We start from the raw sequence: 18,869 nt of genomic DNA on the forward strand, positions 1-18,869 counted from the left end.
TATTTTCTTAGGAATGAAATTACCCTCCAGTAAATTAAAGCATGTAAAAATGTGAAACAGGGTATAAGATACCTCAAACCAGTTAGGGATCAAATTTATATACTCAATAAAAAAAATCTAATACAATTGATAATTAAAATCAGGTCAGGAGCTTGGCCAAAATGTAGGGTAAAATTTCTCTCTAAACTTTGACCAAGATATTGGTGTAACTGCATGCTTTTATGAACTGTTTCCCCTTTGCTAAAATATAGCAGGGAATGATGGAATATAAAAACAAAATGAAATAAGAAAAACATAACCAGAGTCAAAGATAAAATAAACATTTCAAAGTATCAGAAACAGAAAAGAAGCATAATGCTGTGAGTGAACCAAAAACTTCAGCTTGTCAAACAAGTCTGCAATGGCAGCCTGGGGATTAGATGGCGGAAGTAAAAGGGGCGAGGTAGTAGTCCTGCCTCTACTAATAGGACTCAGATTCACTGAAACTAGGGGCTGGAACAGGGGCTCTCCTTATTACTAATGAAAGAAGGAAACAAAAAGCACAGACTACCGCCTAGAGCTATGGCTTTTAAGAAGCAGCAGGGAGGGCAAAAAATCAGCCTCCATGGAGACAGGAACTGAACCTAAAATGAACATGGGTCAGTGACTAAATCTACAAAATCACTTGTATCGGCTTGGAGTGCGAGCTTCGTATCTCAATTATTGGCCCTCATCCTAGACTGCACTGAGGGTGGGGAGTGGTGGAAGCAATCGGCAATCAGAGCAAGGAGAGCAGAGGTAGAAGTGGTGAACCAAACAGGAGAGTGAACAAAAAATTACAAAATTTATAGCGCTCAGAGAAAAAGCAGCAAACTCAACAATCAGAATACGTGTTCATGTCCAAATGAAAGTAACTTATAAAACTGCCAAAGAATGAAGAAAATGTAGTTGTGATATTCAGATAAATAAAAGAGGGAATAAAATCCATTTTTTAAGAAAGGAATTATTTACCAAGCAAAGCCACAAATCAAATAAAACAGGAGAGAACCAGAGAAATCTTCCTCATCGGGACTTCCACTGCCAGATAAAATGCAGTAGGTGGCAGCAGCCCAAAACTCCCGCTGCAATAGCTAGAAAAAAAATGTTATCCGTTACAAAATTTACATTTTTAAAGATATGAGAAAGCTGTTGAAGCAAGAGAACAAAATGAATTAGAACTCCAGAGGATGGGAGTTGATCCAAAATGAGCAAAACAAAAACAAAAAACCAAACCACCTGCTGCTTTCTCCTCAGGGGTCATTTGCTGATTTGAGGCATATAGTGATTTTAAGTATAGACTGAGAATCAGGCTTGGGCCACCCTGAGGGACTCTACCAGAGGAATAAAATCAGCACAACTTTCAGAGGTCAGCTATGTCTCTTTCAGAGAAAGTGCAAATCTGAGGTGTCCCTAACAAGAGGCTGATTTTCTCCAAGGTACATTTGCTAAATTCTGGGTTGTATTTAAAAAGCTGGGGAACTAGGATGAGTGTGTCTAAAAGCCAGCATGAAATCTCCCATAGTCTGTATGTTGAAGACAAAATTCTGCTAATGGGAGGGTACTTGCTTTAAACACAAAACCTATCCTCTTCAAGACATTTGTTAGAATTTGAAGGTATAAAGGGCAGGAAGTCAAAGGACTAAATAAATATTTCTTGGGGAAGAACTGAATTATCAAGTCCTTTTGGAACTCTCAATCAAAAGCTTAGAAGGTCCACACCAAAATAATAGAAATAAACTAGCAGTCTTACTAAGACTACAAAGGAGCCCCAGCCCACCTCCATCCCTGATTATATCAGCCCCTCACTCTCTCTGCCCAAATGAGAAAAACGAAAACCTTCTCTGATGAAAGATATTATCTGGAACTCTAGTCATTTAACACACTGTCTGACATACAATCAAAAATTATCCGACAGAAAAAGGGCAGAAATACGTGATTGGTAATCTAGAGGAAAAAGAGACAATAAATACAGACTTAAATAATCTAGATATTATTGTTAGCATGATATTCATGGATTAAGAGATTCAACACTGAATTAGGAGATATATTCATAGATTAGGAGATTCAACAGTGAATTAGGAGATATATTCATGGGTTAGGAGATTCAACACTGCAAACAGGTCAATTCCTACAAATTAATCTAAGATTCAATGCAACCCTAATCAAAATCTCAGCCAGAATATTTGCACTCAATCTCTCATGTGGCCTCCACTATACCCTCAAAAGAGAACAAGAGTGAAAAAACAAATACTGTGTTATGTGTTAGTATTATTTTAAAAATAATTTTGACCTTGCAGGGGCCTACACCACACTTGGAGAAACACTAAACCATCCATGCCCCACTTGCCTAGATGATATTTTACACTTCGTTCTTCTCAAACTTCCATGATTTCCTTGCTCCCCATATTCACTTGCATCTATTGACCTTGTTTCCTAGATAATAAAAAATTATTTAAATAAGTATAAGTAACATTTAATATATAAATGTGTGCATGCACACACACACACACACACACACCCTTCTAGGCATATATAATTAGAAGAGAACTTCCACAAACTCACTGGAACATCTACTCTCCCAACCCACCTGCACTTATATCTACATACACTGCCTCCCCTCCTCTAACTATGGATGAACCGTCTGTGCTCCTATCCCATCCACTCTAATAACAGATCCTTCTTATCTTACCTTCTCAATGATTTATTTCCAGCACTTTGCCCTTTCTCTCTCAAATCATCAATCTCATCTCTTCTTTATCACCCTCAAACACATATCCTTCTCCAGCTATTATTCAACTTTGCTGCTCCCCTTCTTTACAGCAAAATGCCTCAAAAATTCTGCTGATATTTACTATTTACTCCTCTCACTTACTCATGATCTTATTATAATCAAGGTTTATTTTCCACTCCACCTATACCCCAAGACCTCCATGTTACTAAAATCAATCCTCAACTCAGCAAATACCTGACTTAGCTTATCACTTCCTCCCTCTAATGACACTGTCTTCACTTTGTCACCTGGCTTTCTGCTCCTTTCATATTAGCTACTTTTTCTTCATATATTCTCAACCTTTGAATTTTGAAGTACACTAAGGTTCAGATCTTGGATCTTCTGTCTTCTCTATTTACATTCATTCCTTACATAAGCTACTTAATGCTCTTAAATACCATCTATATTCCATTGAAACCAAATTGATATATAGAGACAGCACCTCTCTTTTGAATCTAGCCTTGTAAATCTAACTGCTTACCTAACTTCAGACGTCTAATGTTGAACATACGCAAAACTAAACTTCTGACCTCAAACTCCATCTTGCTCCTGTTAGTCTTCTTCTTTTCAGTAAAAGACAACTTCATCCTTACAATTTCTCAAGCCAAGTATCTTAGAACCAAGTATCCTTGGTTCTAAGTATCCTATCTAAGTACTTGGTTCTAAGTATCTAACCAAGTATCCTATCTCAAGCCAAGTATCCTTTACTCCTCTATTTTTCTCATATTCCACCATCCAATGTGCTATCAGGTCAATCTTAAAAATAATCAGAATACAACACTTCTCACCACCTCCACCGCTTCACCTTAGTCCAAGTATACTGTCTCTCACCTTGATTGCTGCACTGGCCACTTACTGGTTTCCTTGCTTCCACATTTACCACCCCAGTTCTCAACACAGTAGCTAGTGTGATCCTTTAAAATCATGTCATATGATTTTCCACTACTCTGTTTAAAAGACTTAATGACTTCCAATCTCCTCAAAGTAAAAATCAATGTCCTTATAGTGGCCTCCAAGTCCATACATTATGTGGCTCCTAACTACATCTCTACTTGTCTCATCTACTCAACTACTTGCTCACTCTGTTCCAGCCACACAGGCTCCCCCTTGTTTCTCTTGGATAATATTAAGCCAACTCCCACCTCAAGACTTTGCACTTGATATATCCTCAGTCTGGATACTTCCTTCAGGATGCCCTAGCCTCCCCTATATAAATAGCAACACTCCTCCCCCAACCTACTCAACACATCACTCCTACCATCCTTACTCTGCTTTGATTTTCCACGTAGCACTTATTGCGTAATGATATGCTATGCATTATATACTATCTTCTTAACTTTTCATTTTTCTACTAACCACCCACCCCAACCCTCAAAATGTAAGCTCCATAAACACAGATGATATTTGCCACTTCTTTTTTACTAATATATCTCAGTATTAAGAATGGCATCTGGTGCATTCCTGGTATCTAATACATATTTGATAAATCAATGAATGAATGAATAAACCAAAGTAAAATAGAGAACTCAGAAATACATGCATGTGTATGTATGTGTGTGTGTGTATCTCACCGCAGTGGTATTACAAATCAATAGTGAAAGATGAGCCATTCAACAAATGCTGCTAGAACAATCAAGTAGAAAACAAGTTTTTAAATATTAAGACCCAAAAAGGCCAAAGTGTAAAGGAAATCATAAAAAGAAAAGATTGAGGGACTTCCCTGGTGGTGCAGTGGTTAAGAATCCACCTGCCAATGCAGGGGACACGGGTTCGATCCCTGGTCCAGGAAGATCCCACATGCCGTGGAGCAACTAAGCCTGTGTGCCACAACTACTGAGCCTGCGCTCTAGAGCCCGTGAGCCACAACTACTGAGCCCGCATGCCACAAGTGCGCCTAGAGCCTGTGCTCCGTAACAAGAGAAGCCACCACAATGAGAAGCCCGCGCACCACAATGAAGAGCAGCCCCCACTCGGCGCAACTAGGGAAAGCCCGCGCACAGCAACGAAGACCCAACACAGCCAAAAATAAATAAAATAAATAAATTTATAAAATAAATGAATAAATAAAATTATTAAAGTTATGAGAACTAGAACAATTTTAAAAAAAGAAAAGATATATTTGACTATATTCTTTTTTGTACATTTCAAAACAAAAATTTCACAAGCAAAATGACAAGCCACAGGATCAAGGATATTTAAAATAAGGTACCATTTCACATTCAATTTCCAGAACATAAAGAACTCTGACATTATGGCAAGTATTGGTGACCTAGTAGAGTAATGGAAACTCAAATTACACAGTACTACAAGAGGATAAACTGATGTAATTTTAAAGGGTAGTTGGTACTATCTCCTCAGAGTTGAAGATGGATATACACACCTTATGATCCAAAATTTCACTTCTAAGTATTCAACCTGGAATCACCCTTCACTACTATATTCCTAGTATAAGCACACCAGAATACCCAAGAATGTTCGTAACTGTTTTGTAAAGTTGAAAAAGTTGAATACATCTTAAATGAGTATCAACATGACAACAAATGAATTATAGTATAAAGAATGAAATTATATACTGTATGGTAAAGTGAATCATGTAGATCCACATATAAAAACTTGGCCAAACATAAAAAAAAAAATGTTACACAGAAAATGTTGCAGAATAGTGCTAGCAACACAGTACTATTTATACAGAACAATGGTTTTCAAAGTGTAGTCTGGGGATCCCTAGGAGTCCCCTATTTGGGGTCATAATAAAACTAAGATGTCATTTGCCTTTTTCACTCTTGTTCTCTCTCAAGGATAAAGTGGAGTTTTCTAGAGACTGCATGCAGAAACAGAACCATGATAATCCAGCTGTCTTTTATTAAGCCTAATATTAAAAAGATTTGCAAAACAATGTAAAACAACGCCCCTCTTTAAGTGTTTTGTTTTTTTTGTTTTTTTGGTCTTGGACAGTATAGTTATTCTTTCATTAAAATGTTATTTATGTTAATAGATAAAGATTTATTATTATTAAATATATTAATACATATTTAAATATCAGTTTAAATTTTAAATAAACAAATATTTATAAATACAACCCACATAAACAAATTCTTTAGTGTCCGCAACATTTTCAAGAGTATAAAGGGGACCTAGAATAAAAAAGTTTGAGAATTGCTGATGTGGAATCAAAAATGTACAGAACTAGAGCATGTAACAAGTATGTGTATATACATATATATCTATCTCCCTATGTATATAAACTGGTCAAACTGCATAGGCATAAAAAGTAAATTCACAGGAGGGGTCACCTACGGGGTGTGAGTAGATCAGACTTAATGGGATACCTGGGTGGCTTCAAATGTGGATTATTTTTTCTTTAAAACAGAAACAGGAAACCCAGATTTAGAGCAAATATGGCAAAATGAGGAAGTACATGCATCTTTGTTTTTCTATTTTATTAACTTTCCTGTATAACTGAACCTTTGCGGGTAGGAGCAATCTATCATTTCCTCTGTAAATTTATTTTCTACAATTTCTTCCCCTTTAGTACCATTATTTTTTCCCTTTCAATTCCTGTGAAGTCCTCCGTTTGCAAGTTGCTTCTCTCCCTAAAGTAGCAATTTAACAAACATATTAGCTGAGATTTAAGCTACATAAGTTTTTTCTCCTTTCTAAGTGAATATGAAATTTAAATGACAATGGCTGAAAGAATGATAAGAATTCTACAGATGAAACTATGGATTTATGACCTCATATGACTCACATCACATAACATAAATCTGATGCTATTAAAAAGATTTTCCATTGATACAAATTAATTTCAATATGAATTGTTGACACTGATGAAATCATCAAAAATACTGGTTTTAAATACTTTTCATCTATAACTATATAATCTATATATATAGAATTATTCCACAGGAAAACAGAATATTTCAAAGCTGAATATGGTTAGAGCAATACAAATTATCAATGTGACAAAATTATAACATTTTAAAGTAAAATACAGTTACTCATTAATTCAGGAAATACTGAGTCTCTGCTATATTCTAAGCCCTGGAGATATAAAGACACAAGACAGACAAGTACTCTGCTCATTCCAGAAGGCAGACAGAAAGTCAAAGTGAACAAATGCACAAAATAATTCCCAATCATGATAGACACTGAAAATTAAGAAATAAAGAAAACAAAGTGAGATGTTGTGATTTAAGAAAATGACTGGGTGGGGAGACTTCTAAAGATTCAGTGGACAAGGGAAGATCTCAGAGGACGTAACATTAAAGCTGGTACACTAAGTGATACCAGAGCAAGTAGCCATACAAAAATCTGTTGGCCAGAATGTGACCTATTTCAGAACAATAATAACAATGTGGATGAAGAACCAATGAACAAGGCTGAAAACAGTACAGGCTGAAGTCAAAGGCTAGGTAAGGGCTAGACCATGTAAAGCTTAGATTTTATTCGGAAGGTAGTGAGAAGCTATCTGCAGGTTTTATGCAGAGAGTTATTAACAAGATCTGATTATCCTTAACTGCTTTGTGAAGATAAGAGGGACAACAATAGCAACAAGAAGACCAGTTAGGACACCACTGAAAGGGATAATGGGAGTGGCAGCAATGGAGATGAAGAAAAGTTGAGGTATTTGTTTTATCTTGGAAACAGAACAAAAGTACCTGACGGATTTGAGTGTAGGGGGTGAGTGAAATTGAGGAATCAATGAGGACTCCTAGATTTTTAATGAAAATTAATGATTTCCTATTTGAAATATTATTTCCTTAAGTTTTGTATTGTTAGGTATTTCCACAACAGTGATATAGCACAACCACCCCAAAACCCAGTGGCTTGAAATAACAATCATTTATACTTTCTCCTGTGTCTATGAGTTCGTTGTACTCCAGGCTTGGAGTCAAGCTTCAGGTTGGGTCTGGTTTACTCCACATCTCCCTCATCCTCTTTGGACCAACAAGCTCACCAGAACATGTTCTTCTGAAGGTAATGAGACACAAAAAGGACAAGCCCAATCACTCACGCACATGGTAAGCCTCTGTTTGGGTAATGTCTACTAACATCCCACTGGCCAAAGCAAATCACATGGCTGAGCCAAAATCAAAAGGCAGAGAAGTACACTTCTCTAGCTGAAGGACTGCAATATCACATGGCAAAGACCAAGGATACATGGAGAGAAGAAGAACAAAAGCAAATAATTCAATCCACACCAGTTTCTATATATTCAAATCATGAGTCACAACTGTAAAAGGTCACCAGTTTTTGGAATGTTCCAAATCATTTCTCAAGATAACCACAATTAAGATATAATTAGTTCTCTTAATTAATACCTATTTTTATTAAGTAATTACATGAACATTTTCAAATTCTACTTTATTACCAAAGACTATATTTAGCTACACTACATGTGTTGTAGAAAAAAAATGACATTAGGGATATTTCTGAGATTAAGATAACATGAAAGAAAGAAACTGGTTTGAAATTTAAAACAATTGTATAGTATGGTCAAAGACATCACTAGAACAACTAGAGAGGAAAGACAGGCAACCAATCAGAACACACTTCAAAGATTTTTTGAAGGGGAGAAAAATAAGTATTTACTTATTTTACTTCATAAAATCAAACCATTTCATTGTATAGAAGCCATTATACTTCATAGATATTTTCTAAAAAGCAAAATTGCTAAAAACAAAGTTAAGGGCTAAAAAACAAACTAAAAAAAAAATCTGCAAAATATATAACAAACAAAAGGTCCATATCCTTACTATGTATATCAAGTTCTTACTAAACACTAAGAAAAATAAGGCTATTCTTATTCATATCTCTTGTCGACTTTAACATTGTCTCATATGCTTAAAAATATTTCTTGAAAGAATAAATGAGCTTAATGTGTTCTGGTGAAGTTTGGAAACATGATACATACTTTAGATGGAAGAGAACCAAATTACGAAGAGCTTTTGAAGCCAAGCAGAGAAATTTAAATTTGTTGTAGAGGTTATCACAGGCTCAGAGGAATGGCCTAAAGAAAGCACTGTTTTACTATGGTTAATTGGCCAACTGTTACCAAAATGAAATACATATAGAGAGGCTAAGATTAAGTAGAACATCCAGGAGGTGATGAACAAAAATTCTAGATTAGGGGAAAAGAATTCAAGAACCATTCCAAGAAAAAGATTAAATACCATAGAATAGAGATATATAATAGAAAATAGTCAAAGAAAATTCTAGAATCTAGCCTGGGCAGTGCTTCTCAAACTTCAATGTGCACAGAATTCACTTAGGAATCTTGTTAAAAGGCAGATTCAGTTCAGTAGATGGGAGATTCTGCATTTATAGTAACCTCCCAGGTGGTGCCACTATTGTTGCTCTTAAGATCATACTTTTAAGTAGAAAGGGTCTAGGAAATAAGAGTAATTATGGAACAACTTAGATAAGAGAGTCAGTTTTCCCAGAAGCCAAGACAATGATCAAGCCTCATATTACATGCTTTCTTATCAGCCTGTGTCCCTCCTTCTTAGCACTTACCAAAGCTCCATTTTTACATTTATTTTTGTGATTATTTGTTCAATGTATTTCCCCCCACTGAGCTCAGCGTCCTGTTTGGCTCACCACTTTAGTCCTGTTATCTGGACATTGGCACACATCTGGCACATAGCAAGTGCTGGTTATTTGTTTAAGAAATGAATGGGGCTTCCCTGATGGCGCAGTGGTTAAGAATCTGCCTGCCAGTGCAGGGGACACGGGTTCGAGCCCTGGTCCAGGAAGATCCCACATGCCGCGGGGCAACTAAGCCCGTGTGCCACAACTACTGAGCCTGTGCTCTAGAGCCTGCGAGGCACAACTACTGAGCCCGTGTGCCACAACTACTCAAGCCCACACACCTAGAGCCTGTTCTCCACAACAAGAGAAGCCACTGCAATGAGAAGCCCGCGCACCGCAACGAAGAGTAGCCCCCACTCACTGCAACTAGAGAAAGCCGCACACAGCAACAAGGAACCAAAGTAGCCGAAAATAAATAAATAAAATAATAAATAAATTTATTAAAAAAAAAAGGAATGAATGAGTCAACGAAGAGAAATGCTAAAAGAGACGCTGGATTGAACGAGGAAGGTAAGTGAGAGACACTCCAGTGAAAAGATACATGTTGATCAGAATGAAGACAAAGGCTGTTGATGTAGATCTGATTGCTATCATATTAGACATGAGCATTGGTAGCCATGTAAGTAAATAAAATTACCGAAGGAGTGTATATACAAAGAGAGAAGATCTAAGGAAGCTTTGTTGGACAAACAGCCAGAGAGAACCTAGAGGAAGGGCCACCAAAGGATACAGTCAGACAGGAGATTCTGAATGCGAGAAAGCACAAATAATGAAGAAAGTTCTAACGTATATCATCTAAGGCTAAAGATTGACTGAGTAGTGGATTCAGAAAAGCTATTATGCTTAAACATCTTTCTGTAAATATGTAGACGTAGAAGTCAGATTTTAGCACGTTAAGAAAAAATGAGGTGATAGGGAAGAAGTAGTAGTACTTGCATGTACAAATTCAAGATAATATAATAGCAAATTTGGGGGGAGATAAAAATTATAGTGTTTCTCTACTCAGAGGAATGGAAAACATGTTCATGTTTGAAAATGCCCACAGGAGCCAGGCTGGCATATATAAACAAACAAAGTAGTCTTGGGATAGAATAATAGAGAGTGGAGGAGACGGAATCAAATTAGAATGTGTAGGCCCCACATAAAGACAGCAGCTAACACAGTGCCACCAGATTATTGCTTCAAAAAAAATGAAAAGCTAATAGTGTCAAAATTTCCAATTTTTTTTTTTCAAGAAAACCCCCAAATCTGGATAGGTGTGTGAAATTTCCTGAATTGGATAAAAAATATATTCAACCTATAGGGCACTACTTTACTTCACTCTTTCTGATCCAAAATAAAATCTGAGTTATCAAGAAGTAAATAAAAAAATGGCCAAGCAGAATTAAGAACGTGGTTAATGTTAAACAGTATAAATATGGAGCAATATGTTATGCCACTACAGAACTGATTAAATGTTGAGGACTAGTTCAGCAAATGACAAAGGTACCAGGAACCAAAGGAAGCAGCACTTAGACATGAAGTATAAAAGAGAGAGAAAGGCCGTCTAGGGTAAAAGGAAAAGATTTTAGGAAGGGAAAGTGCGAGGGTTTGAATGCATGGAAGTCCATATCAAAGTCAAAATAACTTAAGAGTTGGAAGCAACAGACAATTCAGTGGAAAGTGACACTATTACACTAAAAGAAATGTAGAATTTTGATTATGAAAATTATATTTTCATTTATTTTATTCAAAATGTGAACTGTAAAGACACTTTTACAAGATCTTTTAATCCAACAATATTTAAGAATAGATAATGATGGTTATCTTAAATAGTCTTAGATATTCAAGACAGATAATGGAAAGGAAATATTTTGCCTTGAACATACCCCACAACTGAGGGTAAGAAGGAAGCACACGCTCCAGTCCCATTCTGTTCTTTGCCCCTTTGTTGAGTTTGCCAAAAATACTTGGAGCCAGTTAAGACAGAAGACAGACATCTGGCCACGTAAAACTATCTGGACCAATCCACATTCATACATACTAAAGAGCAGACAGCAGGTTAATAAATTAATAATCACTATACCAGTCTGGTCTGCATTTAAAACTGACCTAAATGATATAACATTTCAATTTCCTTTCTTATGCAAGCACTTCAGCTGTCCTTCAATCAGGTTCAAGCACATTCTAGATAGGTAAGTAGTATTATTCACTCCTTCAAATGATAATCATTCAGCACTTACTATATGCAAAGTGCTCTTCAAAGCGCTATGGTAAACATAAAAGATTAATCAGTCATGAATAATGTCACGAAGAAACATATGCCTAATAGAGGAGATTACAGAACATGTATGCATAGGTAATTACAAAAGAAGTTAAAAATCTAAAGAGATACCAGTGAAGAACTATAAAATGTTCAAGAGGGAGATAAAAAGATTAGAAAGAAAATTTCACCATTCAAGGATTCTTAGTCAACATAAAAACAAAGGTCACAGTCCAGTCTTCCAGCTCCCAATCCTTTTCCAACAAGCCATTGTTGTCTTTCACCACTTCTCACACGACTTTTCTACTAAACTCTCAAAGTTTAGAGTCGTTCATCCTTAATTCTTCATCACGATTTTATTCCATTTACACTTAATTTGTGGTACCACTGAAGATGTTTAATTAATTCCTATCAACATTACACAGAACAAAATCTTTTTACTCGACTCCGAAAAATTGACATCATACACAGAATTGACTCACACCTGGCCTTGCAGATTGTTAACCAGAAATAAAAGAGAATGATATCCACTAGGAACAAAGCTTTGTACTTCTACTCCACATCCATCTAACTCTCCAAAAAAGACCCTTGGGGGTTCAAGGACCATGATAGTAAAGTTCAGAAAGAAGTTTCTGGTTGAAAAAATAACCATCTTCAGCTGTGCTTCTAAACCAATCACAGGATCTAAAACCACTAGCCCCTCCCTCATTCCATAACTTAGATGCCTTGATCCTTCTGTCAAAAACAACTGGAATTTGTTTTACAGTTAGAGGACTACTAGGAAACTCTACTTCTAACACTAATTCTAGAAAAGATAATTCAACACAAAAGGCAAAGTTTTGCAATAAAAGCCTGAAGCGGGAGGCAGAATGAAAGAAATCAGCATTTGGTTCTCAAAACAAGTAAAAATGTAATTGTCATCAACTTAGTTCCACCAATAGAAACAGATAAAATATATATATTCTAAATGTAGTAACAATAGCTTTTCACTTTAACCAGTGAAGAAAAATGGAGAAGAACAAAAATAAGAAATTAATGTGTCTTCATTCATCATTCTCTTCAACAGATAATCTAATTCCATTCGTGTTAAAATGTTCATGTGCTGCATCTACAGTAAGTATCTATATATTGATACCTGAAGTATCAATATTATTTCTTTTTATAGAAATAAGATAAATATTAGCATAAGAACTTAAAGCTCCATGAAGACAGTATTTTGTCTGTTCGGTTCACTGATTTATCCACATCTGAATACCTAACACACAGACAGTTCTCAATAAATATCTCCAGCTGAACTGTGCTTAAAACACAAAAGGCTCTCAATAAACATCTGCTGTAAGAATGAATGAATGGATGTCAGAAGAAATTTCTTGACAACTAAATCTCAGAATCAACAGACTATACTCTACCATGTCAGAAGAAAAAGAAGTAGCAATATTTAACATGAAGTTTAAGATTAACATGAAGTTCCTTTCAGTCTTTTTTTAATTATCGTGAAGAAAATGTGATTTCAAAAAACTGGTAATTAACAAGTTACCACTTAGCTATGTGACTTCATGTAAGAAGTTAGCTTGCAGCACTACATACTGTATCTAGTATCATTAAGGGTAAAAAAATAGGGATAAAAAATTAGGACGTAAAACTGAAGAAAAGCAGATAAAAAGTATTAATTACTGAATCACTCTGAAATTTCCCCAACTTTGTGGATCTGTGAAGAACTAAGATTTATCTTTATCAATTTTCTATTTCTATTAAATTGTTTCACACATGAATATATAAAGCCATCAATATTATCCAGTGTTAGATGTTAAGAAAGTAACAATACACAAACTGGTTTGGGAGGTTGTTTTTGTCAAAAATGAAAAAAAAAAAATACTTTTCTTTGTTTATATTTCATCTCCCATCATGTTATAATTACCTCCAGCTCTGTCTCCCTCAAAATATTGCAACTCTTTGAAAATAATTATCTTTTGTTCCATTGTCTACTTGTTGAATTACATCTAACCCTGCCTAAATAAAATTCCTATCAAAAATACATTCCTATCAAAATTCTCTAAAGGACTTATCTATAAAGTCAATCAGTCACTAATAAAACCCACAATGAAATCTTAACTATTTGTCCAAAAGCAGAGGCCTAGATCATCTAATGCCATAGACTATGTAAAAATATTTCTTTTTAATTTTTAATTGTGTTCTCATGTCTGCATTCGACTATGGTCATTTTACTGCTTCACAGTCTTGAAGGAAATGTAGCTCTGTGAATTATCAGAAACAGCTTTTCCAATATCAACGTTACCTAATTTATTTAATGATTCATTACTTTAATGAAAAAGAAAGCGACCCAAGTTTTTGAAAGATCCAGTGGAAGATTAATAAGAGCACCAAAATGGTCCAAGTGGAAAGACTAGGTTTTCCCTAACCAAATACAGACTGGGAATACAAAGTGATTAGCTCCTTCTGTCAACCAGAAAATCAATACTGGTGTGGTTTTTACACACAGCTCTATTGGCTTCTTATTCCCCTTCAATGAGTAACTAAAACTCACAGGAAAAAAAATTACAGAAAATCCATCTGAGTAGAAGGATCTTTTTCAAGAAAATCTCTGACACTATAGAGAGAGATTTGCTTAGAATCAGAATATATCAAAAATATAGTTATCAGACTTGATTTTAAATATTTAAAGGTATTAGAAATTTACATAGCTAATTCCAATAAAACAAATTGCATAATTACATAATTTAGTTAGACTAAGTTCAACTTAGACTATAAGCTCTTTGAAACATTTCCTAAGGTGTCAATAAATGCAGTTTATGAAATTACTTATAAGAAATGAAAACTCAGCTCCTCAACTAGTGATAGTATCTCCAGAAAAAGCAGTAAGTCAAGAGAAAAAGAGCTGTTTATGGTCAGAGACTTAAGTCTCTTAAAAGTTAAGTTTAATATTAAAGACTGCATTATTGATTCCATACACAGTGATTCCATTTTGAACACTGTCTATCAAACCTGGCATCTCATACTTGTGATACAGGTATTGCCTAACCTATTTCCTCATTAATTTAAGAATGATATAACAATTCTAACGCTGATTTTGATGGCTAACAGCAGAAGATAACAGATTTGCCCTGAGTTTTACTGGATGGCACTTACACATTAAAAAGTCTGCAAGAATATCACACCTCTCAAATTAAGTTTCTTCAGTGCTTCACGTTCTGTTATTAAACAAGTAAAAGATATACTTTTAATCCATATCCTTACAATACAAAGCTTAAATTTTATTTCCTTCAACAAAGTAAACAGGTGTATTCATAACCCCAGGTTATCCCCAAATATACAGCGGTAGTAAAAGCACTGGCAAAGTTAAGAAACAAACAAAAAAAAAATGAAAAAAACTTTAATTTTTGCACAGAAACCAGAACACCATGACATTCTTATTGTTACCTTTTAAATGCTTCAGCTGGGTTTCTCTCACATTCCCCGGGCTGTAGGAGGCTTTGAACTGCTGGATCCCTTAGCTTGTCCTCATATCCTTGGAGAAGTCCACTGCGGCAGATCTGGGCAACCAGACCTCTAATAAACCCTCCAACACACAAAGTATCAGAGTCCTGGGCTTTGCAGAAATGAAAGGCCAAAGCCTGGCGATGTAAGCCTCTTTGCAAGCTTGTAGGTGAACTTGGCCACAAGAGCTCAGTGCATAAGGCTGTCTTGCCACTGCCAGGCCCTCCTACCAATAACACGCCCCAGGCAGCTCCTTTGCCAGAGACAACACTAGCGTTATTCCCAGAATTCATTACAAGGGGTGGTGTGTTGATAGCGCTGTTGCAGCAGTTAGTTTTCTCCTGGAGGCAATGCTGAAGCTTGTGGAAAACCCACTCCCTACAGTAAAACTGCTTCCCCTGCAGTAAACTCGTTTGAGCCATTTTGCAGACTTTCTCTTCCCAAGGATTAGTCATAATAGGTTTCTTAGCGTCAACATTTGCTAGAATCTGGGTACATCAACACAGGTCTTTACATCCATTAGGACGTAACTTGCATATTAAGTTGACTTTGAATGACAAGAGTAACCAGTTACAGTAAAATTCAACAGCCACATAGTCCGTCTGCCAACAGAATGTGCATGACTTTATTTGGCTCTTTATTCCTGATAATCAGCAGAGAATATAATAGTTTATATTAATTGTTGAACTGATGGAAAACTGCCTGGTCCCGAACCTTGGCCAACACTTTTCCTATATCTTGATGGGTCGCAAAACTCCATGGTTACATCTGGAGTTCATGTGATTGTGGATGTTTCAAGTATGCAGATGAGACAATACATCTGGAAAACTGAAGAGAAAGCCCAATCTTTCAATTTGTACAAAATGCTTTTCCAGATCGCAAGCGTTAAGTCTGTATCTGAAAATTAGATGCAGAAAAGGTGTCCATTATAGTAAATGCTACCAAAGAGATTACATTTATACAGTAGATTGTCAGTGCTCTACTCCCTGTTGAAGGATAGTCACTCAAAGTACTAGACCCTGCCAGTTTTAAGTATATGGGCAACTGCCAGGGAAGGAACTGTTTCAGATTACTGTCTCTTATGTGGCAAAAATGGCAAACCACTGTTAACACCTTCTTAATTCAAAGCATTCATAAAACGCATTTTTCAAGATAGATTCTTAATGAACCTGTTCACAGGCTTCTCGGTTTAAGATGTCCAGGTAATCAATAATTCCCACCAGTAACTAAAATAAAACAAAAATATCTCAGTGCAAAATATCACATGCTAAAAGCTTACTTATCAAAGAATACAATTTACCAGTTACAGTAATCTCAAAAATCCATACACTTCATCTTCGGCACTTTCAAAAAGTTGGACAACTACCCCAAAATCATAATTACATTTTCCTTTCTGTATTTTTCTTCCTCTATAGTTAGGCTTCCCAAACAGCTACATTTTAATCAAGTTACCCTGGATTTTTAAAGCCTCACTGTAGAAAGGAGAGAAAAAAAAAGACTTTAGGCACATGCAGTAACATCCTTAACTCTAGCCAAAAAGGTCTTTCCGACCAGCTTGGTAGAACAGCGCCACATTAACTTTACCCACATTAACTTGCACAGCCCAGCCAGTCAAGGGCTCTGTTTACGCGACTAGCCACACTTCTTTGTTGATAGTTTGCAAAACCTAGGGGATGATTATCAGGGTTGTGGCTAGATGGGAATGGGTTGGAAAGAAAAAAAGGCGGGTGAGCTTACATGAATGATAAATCCGAACACAAGTACTATGGGAATGCTTCCTTCCTCTGAGCCGAAGGGGGGAACGTTTCGGAGGGGGGTTAGGAATGAAATCTACTACTGTGGCCGCAGAAAAGGCTGCGGGGCAGAGTGCCTTCCAGGCAGGAAAGGGATAAGGAGCGGAGGGCTTCAGGACCGGTGGGTGTTCGCCTACAGTTCCGGCCTCTAGTTTCAGCTGACAGACAAAAGGAACTCCGGGATTCCCAGCGACGGGAACCACCTTTGGTTTCAACAGCCCCAAGGAGCCACAGGGGGGCCACCTTGGAGAGGCCACGGACGGAGGTGCAGCCTCCACACCGAGGTCTTCCTTCCAGAAGGCTGGGAACGCCTCGACACCCCGCCCCGCCCCGAGATCGGGGTGTGTCTTTTGAAGGGGGAGGGGGTGCCCGACGTCCTTGCCAATCCTTGAGGAGGGGTCGCCTCCGGGCGGCGTCCAGCTCCGCGCCCCTACCCCGGGCGCCGCTCCCGCCCCCGCCCGGCCCGCGGCGGAACGACGGGAGAAGTCGGGTCTGGGGCCGGAGGCAGGACAGGGTGGCTGGGTGGGTGGGTCAGGTCATAGCCCCCGGCACATGCCCCCAAGAATCCGACCTGAGCGTGGGGCCTCGCTTCCACCGCCGCCGCCGCCGCCCCTCGGTTACCTCGGTCCCGGCCGCCGCCGCCGCCGCCGCCGCCGCCGAGGACTCTCAGCTTCAAACACTTGCTTCGCTGAGAAGCCGCCGCCGCCGCCGCCAGCGCTCTCCGGTCTCCAACTGCAGCCGCCTCCTCCGCCCGGCCCGGAGCACGCTCCGGGTTCCAGATCCTCCTCTTGGCCCCCGGCAACTGCCAGTTCCAGCTGCCCCAGCAGCCTTGGCTGTGCTCTTCCCAACCCCCACTGGCCAACCGCCGCCGCCGCCGCCGCCGCCGCCGCAGCCGCCGTCGTCAGGGCAGTGACTGTCTCAGGCAGCCCCGGACCGGCCGGCTCCGCCCCGCCCCTCGGCCCCGCCCCCTCGGCACAAGCCCCGCCCCTCCCGGCCGCAAGGCCTTTCTTCGGCCGCCGGCTCCGCCCCCTTGCCTCGCCCCTCCCCCACCGGGCCGTCCAGTCGCCGCCCGTGCCTGGGCGTGTGCAACCGCCTGGGACCCGTTGCCTGCGCCGCGGGGAGACCATTCTGGGGGCGGCCTCGGGGCTCCGCCTTTCTCAGGGACGGGGGCGGAGAAAGGGGCGGGGGCTGCGTTCTCGCGTCCCGGAGCTCACGCGAGTCGCTGCCCCCCCTTCAGCACTCGGCCCTGAGCCTTCCTTTGTCTTCCAGGCTGAGGGACTCCGCTGGCTTTGGGGGCCGTGTCCGATGCTAGGAGGGGCAGTTGAGCTGGGAGAGTTGCCCCTTGCCACTCCCTTAACCCTCTTGTCCCCAAAGGCCACTCCGGGCCCGTTGTATTCCTCAGTCATCCGGGTCCCCTTTCAATCTATTAAATTCCGGTGATGCTTTAACTTTATCAGTCTGGGGCTAAGAGAAGCAAGTAAAGACCGGGTAGAAGGTTGTAAAACTAAAAATCGTAGGGGTGTGGGGCGATGTTCCCACCTGCCTCATGTGAAGGACATGGCCAGATGGAGGTTGAAAGCAATCACGATTGGGTCTCAGGCCCCTGCCCTTCTGGACCAATTGATTACCCACAGAGGCCACTCTATGAGAAAAAGACTATGGTCGAGGTCAGAATGCAGAATAACATGAACTGCCCTAGAGGACCTGACCACAGGGCAGTTACTTTTGAACTAGACAAGCCAGTTGTTTGCATTCACGTGGACCTGGATTAGATTCCAAATTTCTGCTGGGAAAGTACTGTCAACTGATGGAGTAGGAAATGTATCTTTATTATTTTATTATTTATGCTAAAACCATGAGCTTTCCTCCCATTCTCCATTAATTTAAATGTGCTTATTTCTTAAATGTTGAGCCAGTCTCCCATCTGTTTTTAGGAATTCCAAAGTTTAGCTATCACTCT

The 18,869-nt window shown here is 38.8% G+C and overlaps 1 protein-coding gene across 4 annotated transcripts in view; it reads right to left on the bottom strand.

Annotated features, from left to right (window-relative positions):
- Positions 1-17,792, bottom strand: part of ANKRD50 (ankyrin repeat domain containing 50) — a 44,249-nt gene extending 26,457 nt beyond the window's left edge. The window contains exons 1-2 of one of the 4 annotated variants that reach the window (XM_057547139.1): positions 17,531-17,792; positions 15,060-15,944 (exon numbers count right to left, since the gene is read on the bottom strand). In XM_057547139.1, the coding sequence (XP_057403122.1) occupies positions 15,060-15,571 (512 nt within the window). In that variant the 5' untranslated portion in view covers positions 15,572-15,944; positions 17,531-17,792. Of the gene's footprint in view, positions 1-15,059; positions 16,014-17,480 lie in introns of all 4 variants that reach the window. The other 3 variants (XM_057547137.1, XM_057547138.1, XM_057547140.1) reach the window with 3 other exon arrangements.
- Between the last annotated feature and the right edge of the window lie 1,077 nt (positions 17,793-18,869).

The sequence above is a fragment of the Balaenoptera acutorostrata genome, chromosome 5 (genome assembly GCF_949987535.1).
Source record: "Balaenoptera acutorostrata chromosome 5, mBalAcu1.1, whole genome shotgun sequence".
NCBI classification, from domain to species: domain Eukaryota; kingdom Metazoa; phylum Chordata; class Mammalia; order Artiodactyla; family Balaenopteridae; genus Balaenoptera; species Balaenoptera acutorostrata.